Source organism: Colobus angolensis, unplaced genomic scaffold (assembly GCF_000951035.1).
Source record: "Colobus angolensis palliatus isolate OR3802 unplaced genomic scaffold, Cang.pa_1.0 Scaffold221, whole genome shotgun sequence".
NCBI lineage: Eukaryota > Metazoa > Chordata > Mammalia > Primates > Cercopithecidae > Colobus > Colobus angolensis.
In genome coordinates this window covers 3,305,005-3,324,763 of record NW_012115389.1, presented here as the reverse complement: position 1 = coordinate 3,324,763, position 19,759 = coordinate 3,305,005, and the positions used below count along the sequence as shown (strand labels likewise).

Sequence of the window (19,759 nt, the reverse complement as noted above, 5' to 3'; positions counted from 1 at the left end):
ATATATATTTTAAAGACAGAGTCTTGCTCTGTCACCCAGGCTGGAGTGCAGTGACATGACCTTGGCTCACTGCAACCTCCACCTCTTAGGTTCAAGCAGTTTTCGTGCCTCAGCCTCTTGAGTAGCTGAGATTACAGGCGTGTGCCACCACTCCCAGCTAATTTTTGTATTTTCAGTAGAGATGGGGTTTCGCCATGTTGGCCAGACTGGTCTCGAGTTCCTGACCTAGAGTGATCTGCCTGCCTTGGCCTCCCAAAGTGTTAGGATAACAGGAGTTAGCCACTGTGCCTGGCCATATGTTGTAAATATTTAAAAAACTCATTTAGTATATAATTTTATTTATTTACTTATTTGAGACAGGTTTTCACTCTACCACGCAGGCTGGAGTGCAGTGGCGCAATCATAGCTCACTGCAGCCTTGACCTCCTAGGCTCAAGCGATCCTCCCACCTTAGCCTCTTTTGTAACTGGGACCACAGGTGCATGCCACTATACCCAACTGATTTTTAATTTTTTTTGTAGAGATGGCATTTTGCCATGTTGCCCAGGTTGGTCTTGAATCCCTGACCTCAAGCAATCCTCCCACCTTGGCCTACCAAAGTGCTGGGATTACAGGTGTGAGCCACTGTGCCAAGCCTGGTGCATAATTTTAAATGACTCATTATATTCCATTGCTTGAAATACCATAATTTACTCAATCAATTACTTTTGCTATTTCTACAGGCTCTTAGGTTAGTTCCACTAAAAAAATTACTATAAACCAAGCTGCAATGAATACCTATGTGATTCATATTTTTACGTTTCTGTGATTATTTTCTTAGGGTAGATTCTTGAAACTTTGTTGGGTCAAGTGAATTGCAAATAGAAATGGAAGTAATCTAGAGACTTTTGGAATGGAGAAGAAAGATTGAAATCTTGGGGTTAATGCATGGAATCATATATGTAAATCGATCAGCACCATACAATTAATTATGCCTTTCCTGGGTCCAAAAGACTGAAGAGTTTTACCTTTCATATGCTAAAATAAGAACTCAGAGATACAGCGATGTTAGTCTTTTATCGTTACACATTTTTCTAAATAGAAATCTGATATGCTTTGAGTATCTGCAATTACATGCTTTGTTACTCTTTGAATAGGTTGAAGGAATTTGCAGTAAACACTCAACATGGTAAAAAGGAAAAGCAATAATCATGTTTATTATCTTGGATATTTAAAAAATGACACTAAATTACTGAAATGATTCTAATTTGCCTTTAAAGTGTGCCTATTTTTGATGATCTCTTAGTTGCTAACATTTAAAGCATTAGAAATAGACCATACTATTTCAACAAACCTATCTGAGATTTGAAATAATATATTCATAATAGACCACAAATTTCCTTTTTCCTTGACTGGCCAATTCTAATACTCTTCCAATGTTTTTTTTTTTCTTTTATTTTTTGTTGACTTGTAATAATTGTACATATTTATGGGATATGGAGTGATATTTTGATACATGTATACAATGTATAATGATCAAATCAGGGAAATTAGCACATCCATCATCTTGAACAGTTATTTTTTTGTGTTGTGAACATTCAAAATCCTCTCTTCTAGCTATTTGAAAACTAAATTCTTGTTAACTGTATTCACCCTACTATGCTATAGAACACTAGAACTTACTCCTGCCATCTAGCTTTATAACTTTATAACCATCTTTATACGTTTATAGCCATTGACTAACCTCACTGTATCCTCCTTCATCCGCTACCCTTTCCAGCCTCTAATAATCAAAATTCTACTCTGCTTCTACGAGTTCAGTATTTTTTGGCTCCCACATATGAGGGAGAACATGAGGTAATTATCTTTCTGTACTTGACTTATTTTGCTTAACATAGTATCCTCCAGGTTCTTCCATATTGCCACTCCTGACAGGATTTCATTCTTTTAAAAGGCTGAGTAGTATTCCAGTGTGTACATATATCATATTTTTTCCCCCTATTCACCCACTGATGGGCACCTGTGTTGATTCCCTGTCTTGGCTACTGTGAATAGAACTGCAGTAAACATGGGGGTTCAGACATCTCTTCGATATACTGATTTTCTTTCCTTTCTTGCAATATGCTTTAAAGACTAAGGGCATGTGAAAACTAATAATGAACTTTGCTGGTGATTGAACACATCTCTTTTCCAGAGGCGAGAACCTTCTCTGCTTTTGATGTATTTGTTATTATAGTTATGCCTGGCCATGGACCAGGACCCTTATAAATAAATCACTGTATTGTAAAGTTTGAAAATAAAATGAAGCTTGATCCTCTAGAACCAATGTGGTAGCACTCTCTTTCCCCATGAGGCCACAGTGAAGACCCATGGCTATGTGGATTGTGAGCATTGTGCTCCAGACACGTGCCTCCATTTTTAGAGATCCTTTAGGGTCCCTAAACCCTTTAGGATTGAGGCTAGGGGAATCCATTTCCCCTCCTGTTACTAAGTCTACAATGCCTTGAAGATTTCCTTATATTTCTGCAAAGCATAGGTGTCCCAAAATTGCTGCCACTTTTCTCCTTCCTTTATAGGGCTTTATAGGGCTTCTGTAACAATAATTTGCTCTGTGTCTGGGAAACTGTGTTGCGTCAAAAAAGACAATTATTTCCCCCAGAGAGCTTATATTCTGACTTGGTTTGATGAATGTTATCTTCCATGGTGTTAAATTCTGACTTACTTGTTATTTGCCAAACAGAAAGTGTTCAAAAGAAAATGAGGAGAATAAGAAACAAGTTTCAAAGAATTGCAGGAAACACGAGGAATTTCTGATTCAACTGCGTGACTGCTTGGATCCAGACGAGAGGAATGACAAGGCATCAGATGAAGATTTAATTTTAAAGGTGTCTGTATGCAGATTAAAAAGTCTATAAATGTAGTGGTGATTCTGACATGTGGCATGAAAGGAAGTGCTGTGGTTGAGTCTGAGTGGGGGTGGCAGGAGAATGGCACAGTAGCCCAAGTGTAGCATTAATTAACTGTGTGACTTGGGACAAGTCATATCACCTTCCTGAGCCTCAATTCCAAGATCTTTTCTAGCATTATTGGAATTAATTATTCTCCAAAAGAGATAATGGCTTTGTCTAAAATATATTTAGGTTGTCATATACAATTAATTACTCATTTTAACCATTTGCTTTAGGGAGATTTTTTCCTTTTAGTTACAGCCAGACATATACTCACACAAAACCAGCTGCATGTCATTTTAGGATACTGATTGAGTGTGAGTTCTAAAGTACTGTAAACATTTACATTAAAACCAAATAGTGGCTGGGCATGGTGGCTCACGACTGTAATCCCAGCACTTTGGGAGGCCCAGGCGGGCAGATCACCTGGGGTCAGGGGTTCGAGACCAGCCTGGCCAACATGGTGAAACCCCATCTCTACTAAAATACAAGAATTAGCCGGGCATGGTGGCGGGCACCTGTAGTCCCAGATAATTGGAAGGCTGAGGCAGGAGAATCACTTGAACCAGGAGGCAGAGGTTGCAGTGAGATCAAGCCACTGCACTCCAGCCTGGACCACAGAGTAAGACTCTGTCTCAAAAAAACAAACAAAACAAAAAATACCAAATAGCAAAAATTCTACTTTAATGGTAGATTACCATTAAGCCAGAAATAAATAATATTAACTGAATAATTCACTTGGCCCATAGTGCTTCATTAGGATGCCTGAAAGTATCTGAGTGCTCATGGTTCTCTTTGGCTATTTACAAACCTTTCATATCCTTGCTTCCTGACAGATTTCCATACAGTCTTTTTTTATGTTTGTTTTTGTTTGTTTGTTTGTTTATTTGGTTTAAATTTAGAGACAAGATCTTGCTCTGTCACCCAGGCTGGAGTACAGTGGTATGATCCTAGTTTACCGTGGCCTTGACTTCCTGGGCTCAAGTGATGCTCCTGCCTCAGCTTCCTAAGTAATTGGGACTACAGGCGTGCACCATGTCTGGCTAATTATTTTATTTACTTAGAGACGAGGTCTTGCTATGTTGTCCAGGCTGGTCTTGAACTCCTGGCCTCAAGCAATTACCCCACCTCTGCCTCCCAAAGTGCTGTGATTGCAGTTGTGAGTCACCATGCCCAGCACCCATGCGTCTTTTTATTTTATTTTTTTAAATGGAGTTGAGGTCTCACTATATTGCCCAGGCTGATCTCTAACTCCTGGGCTCAAGCGGTTCTCCCACCTTGGCTTTCCAAAGTGCTGGGATTACAGGCATGAGCCATCATGTCTGGCCTATCATGCAGCCTTTTTAAAATGCAGCCATTTTTAAAAGTCATCTCTTAGGTGTCTACTAGTGAGCTTTCCAAACGTCCTCTCTGAAAGCCGCAAGATGACTTCATTTGACTTTGGGAAATATTCCACTTCACGGATGGGTTTTGATAGCTGGGACCATGGGTCCACCTGATGCTCTCATGGGTGCTGGATGCTTCTCCTCCTGCTCCCTATGGCTAACTTGTGACCAGGAGCTCGGCTGTAAAAGTCCACTTATAGTTTGAGAATTATCTTTCAAACCAAATGATGGGGAAAAGAAAAGGGAATTCAGAAGCTCCTTCTTCCGTGACACCCTTTTCTCTATCAGACACAATCTCCCGGTGCTAATCTGGGTGTTTCTACTACATTCATCACGCCCTTGTCTTTTCTGTGTTTCTAACGCTTTGACTTCTGGGGTCTTGCTGAGCTGGAAGAGCCTGCCCTTTCCAGCAGAGCTTTCACACGTGAACTGACCAATCCGGAGCCCACTACCCAGTCACCTCCTACAACTGGCTCTTACCTTCAGGCTACTGCCTCTTGACCTAAGTCCCCCAAATAGCTCAGATCAGCCCCTACACCCCAAGAGCCACTGAAATCATTCAATAGCCAACCCTAAGTCTGCTTACTCTGTTTTGCTTATTCCTTCCTGTGGAGGTGACAGTGAAGTCTCTCGCCAGCTTTTCTCCCCTCTTCTTCTGCTTCCCAACTGGCCCTGGTGCTTCCCCATGGCCCTGCGTGGTGTGGTGGGTTTCTTCCACTTGAGAAAAATGAGTAAGAAACCATCTTTTTGATGGCAATTTCCTCCGGGGATTTGTCGACTTCAGCTTACCTGAACAGTAATGGAATCTATATTTCACAACAGAGGGTAGGAATCGGGAGCTTTGGCATCTCGGCCACTTGAGCAGGTGCCTGTTTTAAAAAGAAAAAAAAAAAAATTGCCCAGATCAGGAAGTCTGCTGTCTTGACCGAGACTGCAGCCTCATTAGGTGTTCCTCCAAGAACAAAATGGCTCTGGTTTCAAAACTGTTCCTTTGCTTTCACATGCCCTCATAAACACGTGTGCCCAGGCATTTCCAAGGAACCATGCATTCCTAATAATTTGACATTCATTCCTTCATTTTGCAAATATTTAGTGAGTGCTTACTATATGCTAGACACTGTTCTGAGTGTTGGAGAGAGAGCAGTGAATGAGACAAGACTATGTCTATGCTGTCCTAGAGATTTCATTTTCAAGGGGTAACGATAGTGAAGAAACAACCAAATAAATATGTACCATTGCTCCACATGGTGAAAGGTGCAATACAGAAAAACAAATTAGGATGCAGGGATAGAGAGGGAAGCAAGTCACAGTGTTGGAGACTGTCTGAGGAGCGCCCCCCTGAGGTCGGGAGTTTTGAGGGCTATTGAGGAATGATCATGCAAACGTGAGGAAGAGTGTTGGAGAGAGAGGGGACAGCGTGAGCTGGGACTGTGGCTCCATGTGTTCAGAGCATTGAGGCTCAAAGATACATCACTTCCACGGAGAGTCTCAACACAAACGCTGGCCCTATCCTGAGGGGTCTCAAGTCACCCTACAGGCCTTCCCCTGGCCCTATAGAGTGAGTTTGTCTGTATGGCTCCTTCTCTGAGGTTAAGGAGCCTGCTGGCTTTTATTTTCCCCTTGTAAATCTTATAAATGCTCCCAGTTAACCATTCCAGTGCACAGCATAGTAAGCAAAAGCCCTGCTAATCTCAATTCCCTATGATAAACACTGAGCTGTTATTCAGAATTTTCCTATGCTTATATTAAATAGAAGAATATATATATATATATATAAAAGCATGGCCCTGTGTTCTCTGTATTTACTTTAGTGCCACATGGTGTCTTGACTGCAATAGATCTGAGTGGACATGGGCTGAAGGCAGGTCCCTTGCTTCATCGCCTACTGTAGCCTCTGTAGAGCTTCGCCTTACCTGGTGTATTTAGCAGCCAGAGGTTTGCTGATGTGTGTTCCCTCGGGACGCTTTTGGCTTCATTATCCTTGCCTTGTGGCCACCTTTTGGATAATTTGAATTGGACTCCCAGGTCTAAAACAGAGTTTAGAGGCTGCCTTTGAAAATGTGACCTTTCCAGTCCATGCAGGGATAGTGCTCTTACATTTTTCATATGATAATGCTGTCTATAGGTTGTGAGTTGCTTAGAGAAAATGTATGAAATTGTTGATTTTTATAGGACAGTTGTAATTGCTTTCTCTTCAGCTTAGAGAGCTGTGCAAGGAAAATGAATTCGTGAAAGGACAAATTGTTATTCTTGAAGAGACTATAAATGTCCATGAGATGGAGGCAAAAGCTAGCAGAGAAACGATCATGAGGCTGGCTTCAGAAGTCAACAGAGAGCAGAAAAAAGCTGCCTCCTGTACTGAAGAGAAAGACAAGCTGAACCAGGTACGATATGTGAAGTATATGTGTGCATCTGGGACCATGTTGAGGAAGTAGAAATGGAAGAGATGGATGTCAGATAAGCGCCCTAGAACTATTGATCACAATTTTTTTTTTATTGATCACAATTTTAAGAGCCTGCACTCAGCAGAAGGATTGGGGGTGACTTGGGACAAAGTGACTCGAACAGGCCATTGGCTATATGTACATTAAAAAATTTTAATTGTAATTAATTAATTAATTTTTGAGAAGGTGTCTCACTCTGTCATCCAGATTGGAATGCAGTGGCGCTATCTTGACTCACTGCAACTTCCGCCTCCCGGGTTCAAGCAATTCTCCTGCCTCAGTCTCCCAAGTAGCTGGGACTACAGGCGCCCACCACCATGCCCAGCAAGTTTTTTGTTTGTTTGTTTGTTTTTTGAGACAGAATCTTGCTCTGTCGACCATGCCAGAGTGTGGTGGTGCGATCTTGGCTCGCCGAAGCTCTGCTTCCCGGGTTCATGCCATTCTCCCGCCTCAGTTTCCCTAGTAGCTGGGACTATAGGCACCTGCCACCATGCCCGGCTAATTTTGTTTTTTTGTATTTTTAGTAGAGACGGGGGTTTCATCATGTTAGCCAGGATGGTCTAGATCTCCTGACCTCGTGTTGCGCCAGTCTCGGCCTCCCAAAGTGCTGGAATTACAGGCGTGAGCCACCGCGCCTAGCCTGATTTTTGTGTTTTTAATAGAGACAGGGTTTCACCATGTTAGCCAGGCTAGTCTCGACTCCTGGCCTCAAGCGATCCATCTGCTTCGGCCTCCCAAAGTGCTGGAATTACAGGCGTGAGCCACTGTGCCTGGCCACACTTTTTTAATAAATGGAAAAAAGGAATAAAAAACACTTAAAAGTAAAGAATTTGTAGAGAAGATGTCTTACTTTAGTTAAATTATAGGATCTTAAAAAGTTTACATTTAATATATTTGAACAAATAGGTAATATATTTACAAGAAACAAAATTCTAAATGTACAAGAGTATATGGTGAAACATGTTCCCCAAACCCCTCTCCCCAGCCATCCAGTTCTCTTCAGAGGCAACCTCTCTGTTAACAATTTCTTTCTTTTAAAACATTTTTTTGTAGAGACAGGGTCTGGCTATGTTGCCCAGGCTGGTCCTAAACTCCTGGCCTCAAGTGATCCTCCCACTTGGGCCTTCCAAAGTGCTGGGATTACAGGCATGAGCCACTGTGCCCTGCCCCAGTGATTTCTTATATACTCTTCTGGAAATATATTACACACATATATACATGTTCTTTTAATTTCTTTTTAACACAAATGTTGACACACTCTGCACACTGTATTTTTCTCTTTTTATTTATATTTTAACACAAATGACAATATCCTATACATTATTATCAATGCAGGTATTATGAGTAATCTTTTATCATTCTTCATGTGGGAGGATATATCAGTAAGACAAAATCCAAGAAGTAGGCTCACTGGGCCAAAGGACAATAATTCTGACAGATATTGCCAAAGGGAAGTGACTGAATTATAAACTTTTATTTACACAATGAATTGGCTGATCTTTTCAAATGATTTGCAACCTATCTGAGCATGAACTTAATACCATATATATATATTTAACACTATATAATCCCTTAATTATAATTTTGTGATAAAGAAATTTATCATGGGATTAATAATAATGATCCATTTCCAAAAGTAAAAAAAGAGCTTGTACAATCAGTTAATAAAAGTACATAGGAAAAAAGTGAATGGCAATGGCCTAGCAGATGGAATTTAAGATCAGCTAAGGACTGGTGCTGATAAAGGGAGCCTCCCTGGGGGTGAAGGGCTAGTGGTGGCCCACAGGCTGAGGAGGGGCCTGTGGAATTGGGGGGTGCAGGAGAAGGAGTTGCCTTTTCGGGAATTTCTTTTGGGCTTTCTCTGTCTAGTGACGGCCACACTGAGGTGAGATGGGAAATTGGAAAACACAGTCATGACAATAATTTCTATTTTCAATTAATTTCCTGCGTCAAAAAGCCCTTTGCACCACTGGCTTTATTCTCCTGACACATTAACTCTGTGGAAAGTGCAATGTTTATTATTGTCAATGCCCTCATTGTCAGCTTGGACTGCCATAACACAGTGCCATAGACTGGGTAGCTTAAACAACATAAATGTATTTCTCCAATTCTGGAGGCTGGGAAATCCAAGATCAGGGTACCAGCATGGTCAGGTTCTGGTGAGGGCCCTCATCCTGCATATAGATGGCTGCCTTCTCTCTATGTCCTCACATGTCACAGAGAGAACAAGCAAGCTAAGTGCTATGATGTCTCACCTTCTAAGGGCACTAATCCCATGGTGAGGTTCCCACCCTCAAAACTTCATCTGAACCTAATCACCTGCCAAAAGCCCCACCCACAAATACCATCACATTGGGGGTTAGGACTTCAAAATACTAATTTTGGGGAAGACACAAATCAGTCCATAGTATTAGCTTGGTGCAAAAGTAATTGTGGTTTTTGCAATGACTTTTAATGGCATCAACCTAATAACTTTCCATTATTTTTCACCAACATTTTCTTTTAAAAAATTTCAAATATATAGAAAGGGTTAAGGAATATGACAATGAGCACCCACCCACCATCCACCCAGATGCAACAATGGTTAGCATTTTGTTTTATTTGCTTTATTATTTTACATAAACAATATATATGTTATTGTTTATTTATTGTTACATAAACATAGATGTATTTGCAGAACCACTTGAAAATAAGTTGCAGACATCATACGTATTGCCTCTAACTATGTCAGCATATTTATCCTAAGAATAAGGACATTGCCCTATGTAACCACAATACCACTGCTGCATCTGAAAGTTAACTGTAATGCCGGATACCATCTGTGGTGGTTTTCAAGCATGCACATTTTTTTAATGTGTTTCCTCTTGAGCATGGTCTGGACTTACTGATTCCCTTCCAGAGAATAGAGTATGTCAGAAATGATGGATATCACTTTTGATATTAGGTTATAAAAAGGCTGTGGCTTCTGTCTTAAATACACTCTGTTGATCTCTCTGGAATCACTTGCTCTTGAGGGAAGCCAGGGGCCATGTTGTGAGGTAGGTCTAGGGAGAGGGATGTCAGCTACCATGTGGTGAAGACACTCAGCCACCTCTCAGGAGGCCCACGTGGCAGGGACCTGAGGCCTGTCAGCTACCCTGTGAGTGAGCCCAGCAGGGAATCCTCCCCTCGGCAATCCTGGGGAGGACTGCAGCCCTGCTCAACAGCTTGGCCCTAACCTCAGGAGAGCCCCTGAGCCAGAACTACCACCAGCAAAGTCGTGCCGAGATTCCTGACCCATAGAAACTGTGAGATAATCAGTGTTTGTTGTTTCAAGCCACCAAGTTTGGCTTAGCTAATAATCATCTAGTATCACTCCACATTCAAATTTCACCACTTGCTACAAGAATGTCTTTTACAGCAGTTTTCTTCCCCAAATTGGGATCCCACCTAGGTTAATTCACTGCATTTGTTGATTAGTTTCAGTTTTTTTTTTTTGTTGTTCTTATTGTTTTCAAACAGCATTGACATTTTGGAGAGTTCAGAGCAGTGGCCTGATTGTTTCTTCACTGTATGGTTTAACTTGTTTCCTGTAAATTTAAAAGTTGATCTAGAGGCTGGATTGGATTCAGATTAAGGCTTTTGGCAAGAATATTATTTTTCATGTTGCATTCTATTAGAAGGCAAATAATGTTAGAGTGTTCCACTGCTGGTGACACTAAGTTTTATACCAATCTCTTTGGTGTAAGTGTACATTTTTTCTCTTCTGCAGTTAAGTTTCTGTGTGGTAATAATCATCAGGTTATTCCTGTTCCCTATGACTTTACCTAGTGATGTTAGCATTCACCGCTTCTTGTCTGGATTAACTATTATATCGTGGGTGGCAAAGTGGTGATACTCTAATTTCATCATTCCTCCCATCTATTAGGCGGTATTCTTCTCTAAAGAAAAGCTTTCTTTATTTTCTTTCCTTTTGTTTTCAATTCTATGGACACATGGATTTTTATTTATTTACTGTGTTATAATCAATTATTCTCTTTCAGTGCTCCAAATTCTCCAAATTTGTCCAGCAGAAGCTCCTTCAGGATGTCCCCTGTGACTTTGTAGCATGAGTCCTTTAGTCTCTCAAGTCTCCCTTGATCTGTGGCTGAAGAAGTCATCACAGGCTCTCTTGCAATATTCAGGCCACTGAACTAAAACCAGCCAATTCTTTCTTTTTTTGAGACAGGGTCTCGTTCTGTCTCTCAGGCTGGAGTCCAGTGGCGCAACCTCAGCTCTCTGCAACCTCCATCTCCCTGGTTCAAGTGATTCTCCTGCCTCAGCCTCCCCAGTAGCTGGGATTACAGGCACGTCCACTACGCTTGGCTAATTTTTTGTATTTTTAGTAGAGAGAGGTTTCACCATGTTGGCCAGGCTGGTCTCGAACTCCTGACTTCAAGTGATCCATCCACCTTGGCCTCCCAAAGTGCTGGGATTATAGGCATGAGCCACTGCACCCGGCCTACCAGCCAATTCTTTAAAGAGCTTTGGTTCCTAATACTGGGAAATGGTGCTTAGAAAGCAAAATCAATGATTTGGAAATGTTCGTTTATTGAATACTTACCATTAGCACAGCCATTGTGCTAAGTAATCAGAGAGGTTATTCACTTTGCTCAACTTCACACAGCTATTAAATGGCAAAGCTAGGATTTGAACCCAGATCATTACATTATTGTACCTTCAGCAATAATCTTCTTTCCATATATATTCACAGCTACATCCTACGTACAAGTCTGATGCCAGAAACTATTTATTAGTCAGTGGAACAATGACAATAAATAGCCACGCAAATGTCCTCAGTGAGTAACTTTTAGTTCAATTATAGCTAGTAGTTATTAAATTATCAAGATTTGAATATTGGGGGGAGAGGACAGGTTAAAAAAGACTTGACTATTAGGAAGAATTTAATATGTATTTATAAAAATGCATCTCTAGAGATCAGTAGTAGGAAATGAGTAAAAAAATGTGTCATAATAGCACATTCAAAAACCAGAACTTATTCCTCTTTTTATATAAGTGTCTTCACTTGTAAATGACTGATGCAATGTTGTTCAGACTTTGGAAACACATTCACTTTGGGATGAAGTTCCTGCCAAAATCGTAAAAATTGAAAAAAAAGTTATATGGGCAATAAAAAAAAACTTGAGGTCTTTAATAAAGTGCTTTATTCATAGGATTGTGACTCCCAGAGATTTACTACTCAAAAATACCATCAAGTGGTTTTACTGACACATGAACAGCCTCAGGAAGAGTCTTCATAATGCTTTCTAAAGCTCTGTTTTTGAGGTAGGAAACTTACTTTATTAGTGAAGTCCAGAAGCACTGCAGAAGTAGAAGTAGCCACAGGCCTAGGGTGTGGTTTCTACGGAACTCAGCTTTTCTGATTTGCTTGAAGACTCTGCTTCAGTTCCTTCAAGAAAATTTCACAAATAAAAATCCAAGTGATTTGTCATATATATGGTAAATATATTACTTGAAAAGATTTTGGTAGTTCATATTGAAGTATGTCTTAAAAACTACCAAAGGTTGGTACTTTTTCCATTGGTTTTCTTGAAATAACTTACTGTTGGGGAAAGTAGTCATTTTGCCTGGGCAAGCCACACACCCATTTCCTATGAATTATAGAAGTCAAAATCAGTGAGATCAGAAACTAAACTTCCATGTTGCATTTAATTCTACTAGCAAGAATTAAAGCTAGGAAATAAAGTGGTGTTAGAGTCAGGCAGGCCTGGGTTTGCAATGATGTCAGTTCTGCCTTTTTTGTTAGCTTACAGTGGAATATGTAAGAGGGACACTGCACAGGCTGGGTGCAGTGGCTCACGCTTATAATCCCAGCACTTTGGGAGGCCAAGGTGAGCGGATAACTTGAGGTCAGGCGTTTGAGACCAGCCTGACCAACATGGCGAAACCCGATCTCTATTAAAAATACAAAAATTAGCCAAGCGTGTCGTGGGCGCCTGTAATCCCAGCTACTCAGGAGGCTGAGGCAGAAGAATTGCTTGAACCTGGGAGGCAGAGGTTGCAGTGAGCTGAGATGGCACCACTGCACTGGGCGACAAAGCTAGACTCCATCTCAGACAGACAGAGAGAGAGAGAGAGAGAGAGAGAGAGAGAGACTGCACAGAGTGGTTAAGAAGCTAGGCTCTTTAATTAGGCTGCTTGGGTTTTCATCCTGGCTCCAGAATCATTTGGCTGTGTGATTGCACCATGTAGCTTGATCTCTTTGGACCTGTTTTTTTTTTTTTTTTTTTTGTGAGACAGAGTCTTGCTCTATTGCCCAGGCTAGAGTGCAGTGGCGTGACCTCAGCTCACTGCAACCTCTGTCTCCTGTGTTAAAACGATTCTCCTGCCTCAGCCTCCCGAGTAGCTGGGACTACAGGCACATACCACCACACCCAGCTAATTTTTGTGTTTTTAGTAGAGACGGGGTTTCACTGTGTTGGTCAGGCTGGTCTCGAACTCCTGACCTCGTGATTTGCCTACCTCAGCCTCCCAAAGTGCTGGGATCACAGGTGTGAGCCACCATGCCCAGCCTGGACCTCAGTTTTTAAAATCTATAAAATGGGAAAATAAGGCTGTCTTACTATTACGTTAGAATTAAATGATAAAATATACATAAAATACTTAGGATGTGTCTGGCATGCAATTGGTGTTCAGTGTTTTAATTTCCCTTTCCTAGTTATTTACTTTTACCTAGGGATAAAATAAACATGAGATTAATTTAAAGTATAGTCATATGGAAATAGTTCCTGGAAGTAAGAAATGACTAGATGAGATAGATTACTAAAGAAATTACAGACTTCTTTACAATTCTAGAATCATAAAGTTGGAAGTGACCTTCGGGCCATTTAGAATCTAGATCGTCTAACTCTCTATGTGAAATAAGAATCATGTTTTAAAACAATTTCCCTGACTAGCTAAAGTCCAGCCTTTCCTTTAACTCTTCTAGAAACAGGGAACTCACTACTGTATAAGGAGGTCCGTCTCATCTTTGTGAAGTTCTAATTGTTTGACAGTTCCATATTGTAGCAAGTCAGGATTAGAGTCTCTATAATTCAGTTCCTCATCCTGGTACTAACTCGTGAAACTTCGCTGAATAAATGAAAATCCGTTTTCTTATGGCCACACTTCGAGTGGTTAAGGACATTTATTATGGATTTCTAAGTCTCTTCTTCTGGCTAAACAGCCTTAAATCTTTCAAACTCTTCTTATTTGAACCCTCCTTCTTATTGTCTGTGAAGTTGGGGGAGTTCTAGTTTCTGGGTGAGGAATTAAAATGAAAATAATAAACACCGAATAATATCTGCTCATATTATAAAAAATTAAAGCTGGGCTGGGGATGGTGGCATATACCTGTAATCTCAACACTTTGGGAGGCTGAGGCTGGAGGATCACTTGAGGCCAAGAGTTCAAGACCACCCTGGACAACATAGTGAGATCCCCATCTCTATAATAAAATGAGAAGCTATTTATAAGACTCCTACAAAATGACTTGTTTTAACTGTTTCTCTTTTTTAGTTCTTTTGAAAATTACCATTCAGACTTTAAAGTAGCCAGCCATGGTGGCTCATGCCTGTAATCCCAGCATTTTGGGAGGCTGAGACAGGCAGATTACTTGAGGCCAGAAGTTCAAGACCAGCCTGGTCAACATGGTGAAACCCTGTCTCTACGAAAAGCGCAAAAATTAGCTGGGCATGGTAGTGCACACCTGTAATCCCAGATATTGGGAGGCTGAGGCACAAGAGTCACTTGAACCTGGAAGGTGGAGGTTGCAGTGAGCCGAGATTGAGCCACTGCACTCCAACCTGGGCGATAGAGCAAGACCCTGTCTCAAAACAAGAAACAAACAAACAAAACTAAAACTTTAAAGTAATACAATTTTATTCCTGATTCATCAATTTGAGGCAGTATTTGACAAAGCCTTTCTGCTATGAAATATGACGATTTCATGCCTCCTAATTTTTTATTATTGCTACATGATACTTGAATGTATTTAATGGGTACATGTAGTATTTTGTTACACGCATAGAATGTGTGAGGATCAAGTCAAGGTATTTAAGGTCTTCATCACCTTAAGTATTTATAATTTCTATGTGTTGGGAACATTTCAAGTCCTCTCTTCTAGCTATTTCAAAATATGTAATACATTGTTAACTATAGTCACCCCACTCTGCTGATGAATGTTAAAGCTTATTTCTTCTATCTAACTGTATGCTCATATCCATTAACCAACTTCTCTTCAACCCTCCTCTCACCCACTCACCCTTCCCAGCCTCTGGAATCTATTTTTCTAGTCTCTAATTCTATGAGTCAACTCTTTTAGTTCCTGCGTATGAGTGAGAACATGTGATATTTGTCTTTCTGGGCCTGGCTTATTTCACTCAACATAATGACCTCTCATTCCATCCATGTTCCTGCAAATGGCATGATTTCATTTTTTAATGGCTTAGTAGTAATCCATTGTGTATGTATACCAAATTAAAAAAATCTATTCAGGCTGGGTGTGGTGGCTCACACCTGTAATCTCAGCACTTTGGGAGGCCAAGGAGGGCAGATCATGAGGTCAGGAGATTGAGACCATCCTGGCTAACATGGTGAAACGCCGTCTCTACTAAAAAATACAAAAAATTAGCTGGGTGTGGTGGCGGGCGCCTGTAGTCCCAGCTACTCAGGAGGCTGAGACAGGAGAATGGTGTGAACCCAGGAGGCAGAGCTTGCAGTGAGCTGGGATCGCGCCACTGCACTCCAGCTTGTGTGACAGAGCAAGATTCCGTCTCAAAAAAAAAAAAAAAAAAAAAAAAAATCCGTTCATCCATTGGTGGACACTTGGATTGATTCCATATATTTGTGATTGTGACTAGTGCTGCAGTAAACATGACTGTGCAGGAATCTCTTTGTTATGCTCATGTCCTTTCCTTTGGATAAATACTCAGTAGTGGGATTGCTGGATGTGTGGTATTTACATTTTTAGTTTTTTTTAAAAATCTCCATACTGTGTTCCATAGTGGCCATACTAATTTACATTCCCACCAACAGTGTTACAAAAGTTACCTCTTCTCTGTATCCTTGACAGCATCTGTTATTTTTGTTTATTTGTTTTTGTCTTTTTAATAATAGTCATTCTAACTGGGGTTAGATGACATCTCATTGTGGTTTTGATTTGCATTTGCCTGATGATTAGTGATGTTGAGCATTTTAAAAACGTACCTTTTGGGCCAAATCCCAGCACTTTGGGAGGCCAAGGTGGGTAGATCACCTGAGGTCAGGAGTTTGAGACCAGCCTGGCCAACATGGCCAAACTCCATCTCTGCTAAAATTACAAAAAATCAGCTGGGTGTGGTGATGTACACTTGTAATCCCAGCTACTTGGGAGGCTGAGGCAGGAGAATCGCTTGAGCTTGGGAGGTGGAGGTTGTACTGAGCCGAGATTGCACCACTGCACTCCAGCCTGGTGACAGAATGAGACTCCATCTTAAATAAATAAATAAATAAATAAACCTTTGGCCATTTGTATGTCTTTTGTGAAATGTCTATTCATGTCCTTGCCCACTTTTTATTGAGATTAGTATTTTTTTTTTTTTTACTGTTGAGTTGCTTGAGTTCCTGTGTATTCTGGATATTAGTCCCTTGTTGGATAAATAGCTTGCAAATATTTTCTCCCATTCAGCAGGCTATTTCTTCACTCTGTTGATTGCTCCTTGTGCTGTGTAGACGCTTTTTAGTTTAATATAGTCTCTTTTGCCTACTTTTGTTTTTGTTCCCTGTGCTTTTGAGATCTTAGCCATAAAATATTTGCCTAGCCAATGTCTTGAAATGTTTCCCCTGTATTTTATTCTAGTAGTTTTGCAGTTTTAGGTCTTATGTTTAAGTCACTAATCCATCTTGAGTTGATTTTTGTGTATGAGGAGAAAGATAGTGACCTGGTTTCATTCTTCTGCATATGGATGTCTAGTTTTCCCAACACCATTTATTGAAGAGGCTCTCTTTTACCCCAGTGGATATGCTTGGCACATTGTTGAAAATCAGTTGGCTATAATTATGTGGATTTGTTTCTTCGTTCTTTATTCTGTTCCATTTAGTCTATTTGTCTATTTCATACCAATACCCTGCTGTTTTGTTTATTATAGCCTTGAAATATATTTTGAAGTCAGTTAGTGTGATGCCTCTCACTTTGTTCTTTTTGTTCAAGATTGCTTTGGCTACTTAAGGTCTTTTATGGATCAATAGAAATTTTATTATTTTTTTCTATTTCTATGAAAAATAATATTAATGTTTTGATAGGGATTACAGTTAATCTATAGATTGCTTTGGGTAATATGGTCATATAACAACATTAATTTATCTTTTCTTTCTTTCTTTTTTTTTTGAGACAGAATCTTGCTCTGACTCCCAGGCTAGAGTGCAATGGTGTGATCTCGGCTCACTGCAGCTTCCACCTCCCAGGTTAAAGCGATTCTCGTGCCCAGCTTCCTGAGTACCTGGGACTACAGGCGCATGCCACCATGACAGGCTAATTTTTGTATTTTTAGTAGAGACAGGGTTTTGTCATGTTGGCCAGGCTGGTCTTGAACTCCTGGCTTCAAGTGATCCACCTGCACTGACCTCCCAAAGTGCTGGGATTATAGGCATAAGCCACTATGCCCAGCCAACAATATTAATTATTCTGATTCATGAGCATGAGATGTCTTTTCATTTGTTTGTGTCCGCTTTAATTTCTTTCATCAGCGTTTTGTAGTTTTCCTTGTAGAAGTCTTTCACTTCTTTGGTTAAATTTATAAATTATTTTATGTTTTTGTAGCTATTATAAATGGGATTACCTTCTTGATTTCTTTTTCAGGTAGTTCATTGTTAGTGTATAGAAACACTACTGATTTTTGGATGTTTATTTTGTATTCTGCTACTTTACTGAATTTACTTATAAGTTTTAAGAGGTTTTTTTGGAGTCTTTTGGTTTTCCTAAATACATGATCATGTTGTCTGCAAAGAGGGACAATTTAACTTTCTCTTTTCCAATTTGGATGTCATTTATTTCTTTCTCTTGTCTGATTTCTCTGGCTAGGATTTTCAGACACATAGAGATGTTCATAGTCATCTCTGAGGATCTTTTGTGTTTCTGTGGTACCAGTTGTAATGTCACCTTTGTCATCTCTGATTGTGCTTCTCTGGTTCTTCTTTTTTTCTTGGTTAACTTGAGTAGTGGTCTGTCAATTTGGTTTATCCTTTCAAAAAAGAAACTTTTCATTTTGTTCATCCTTTTATATTTTTTTGGTTCTGAATTTTATTTAGTTCTGATCTTAGTTATTTCTTCTATTAGCTTTGGGTTAAATTTGTTCTTGCTTTTGTAATTCCATTAGGTGTGATGTTAGTTTGTTAATTTGAGCTCTTTCTGTGTTTTTGATGTATGCATTTAGCACTATAAACTTTCCTCTTAACACTGCTTTTGCTGTATCCTAGAGGTTTTGATATGTTGTATCTTTATTTTAATTTGATTCAATGAATTTTTAAATCGTGCTTTAATCTTGTTGTTTACTCAAAAGTCATTAAGAAGCAGGTTGTTTAGTTTCCATGTGCTTGTGTGGTTTTGGGAGGTTTTTGTGGTGTTGATTTCTAATTTTATTCCACTGTGGTCAGAGAAGATACTTGATATGATTTAGTTTATTTTTAAATGTATTGAGACTTGCTTTATGACTGAGGTATGTGTTCAATATTAGAGAATGTTCTGTTTGCAGATGAGAAAAATGTACATTCTGTGGTTGTGGGGTGCAGTATTCTGTAGATGTCTGTGAGGTCCATTTTGTTGAAAGTTCAGTTTAAGTCCAGAGCTTCTTTGTTAGTTTTCTGACTTAATGATCTGCCTATTGCTGTCAATGTGGTGTTGAAGTTTCCATGATTATTGTATGGCTATCTCTTTTCTTAGATCTATTAATTGTAGTATTTTATAAATATGGGTGCTCTGATACTGTGTGTATATATATTTAGGATAGTTAAATCTTGTTGAATTGAGCCCTTTATCATCATGTAGTTCTTTTCTTTTTCTTCTTACTGTTGTAGGTTTGAATTTTGTTTTATCAGATACAAGAGTAACAACTTTTGCTCTTTTCTGTTTTCCATTTGTGTGATAGATATTTCTCCATCCCTTTACTTTAAGCCTGTGTCTGTTAATACATGCAAGACGGGTCTCTAGAGGAAAGAGAATGTGGGGTCTTGTTTTTTAATCCAATTTACCACTCTACATCTTTTAAGTGGAGTATTTAGGCCATTTATGCTCAAAATTACTGTTGATATGTGAGTTTTTGTTTCTGTCATAGTGTTGTTAACTAGTTGCTTTGTAGTCCTTTATTAAAGTAAAAAATATTTTAATTTTTATTTATTAAAATTAAAAAAATTTCTGTGGGTGCATAGTGGGTGTGTATATTTATGGTGTACATGAGATATTTTGATACAGCCATGCAATGTGTAATAATCATATCATGAAGAATAGGGATATCCATCCCCTCAAGCATTTTTTCTTTTTGTTACAAACAATCCAATTATACTCTTTTAGTTATTTTAAAATGTACAGTTAAATTATTATTGACTATAGTGCTTTGTAGTCTTTTTTTAATTTTATAATTAGATTGAGGGGGTACATATGCAGGTTTGTTTCATGGGTATATTGTGACCCTGGGGTTGGGGTACGAGTGACTCCAGCATCCAGGTACTCAGCAAAGACCCAACAGGCAGTTTTTCAGCCCTTGTCACTCTCCCTCTCTCCCTTCCCCATGAGGGAACTTTCTTTTGTTTTTTTTTTCTTTTTTACTTTTCTTTACTATACTTTAAGTTCTAGGGTACATGTGCACAAGGTGCAGGTTTGTTACATATATATACATGTGCCATGTTGGTGTACTGCACCCATTAACTCATCATTTACATTAGGTATATCTCCTAATGCTATCCCTCCCTCCTCCCCCCTCCCCACAATAGGACCCGATGTGTGATGCTCCCC

The 19,759-nt window shown here is 39.6% G+C and overlaps 1 protein-coding gene across 1 annotated transcript in view; it reads left to right on the top strand.

The window, feature by feature from the left end:
* The window catches only part of CCDC170 (coiled-coil domain containing 170), an 89,095-nt gene that overhangs the window by 5,690 nt on the left and 63,646 nt on the right, over positions 1–19,759 (top strand). The window contains exons 3-4 of the mRNA XM_011943768.1: positions 2,720–2,864; positions 6,511–6,696. Coding sequence (XP_011799158.1) covers positions 2,720–2,864; positions 6,511–6,696 — 331 coding nt within the window. The remainder of the gene's footprint in view (positions 1–2,719; positions 2,865–6,510; positions 6,697–19,759) is intronic.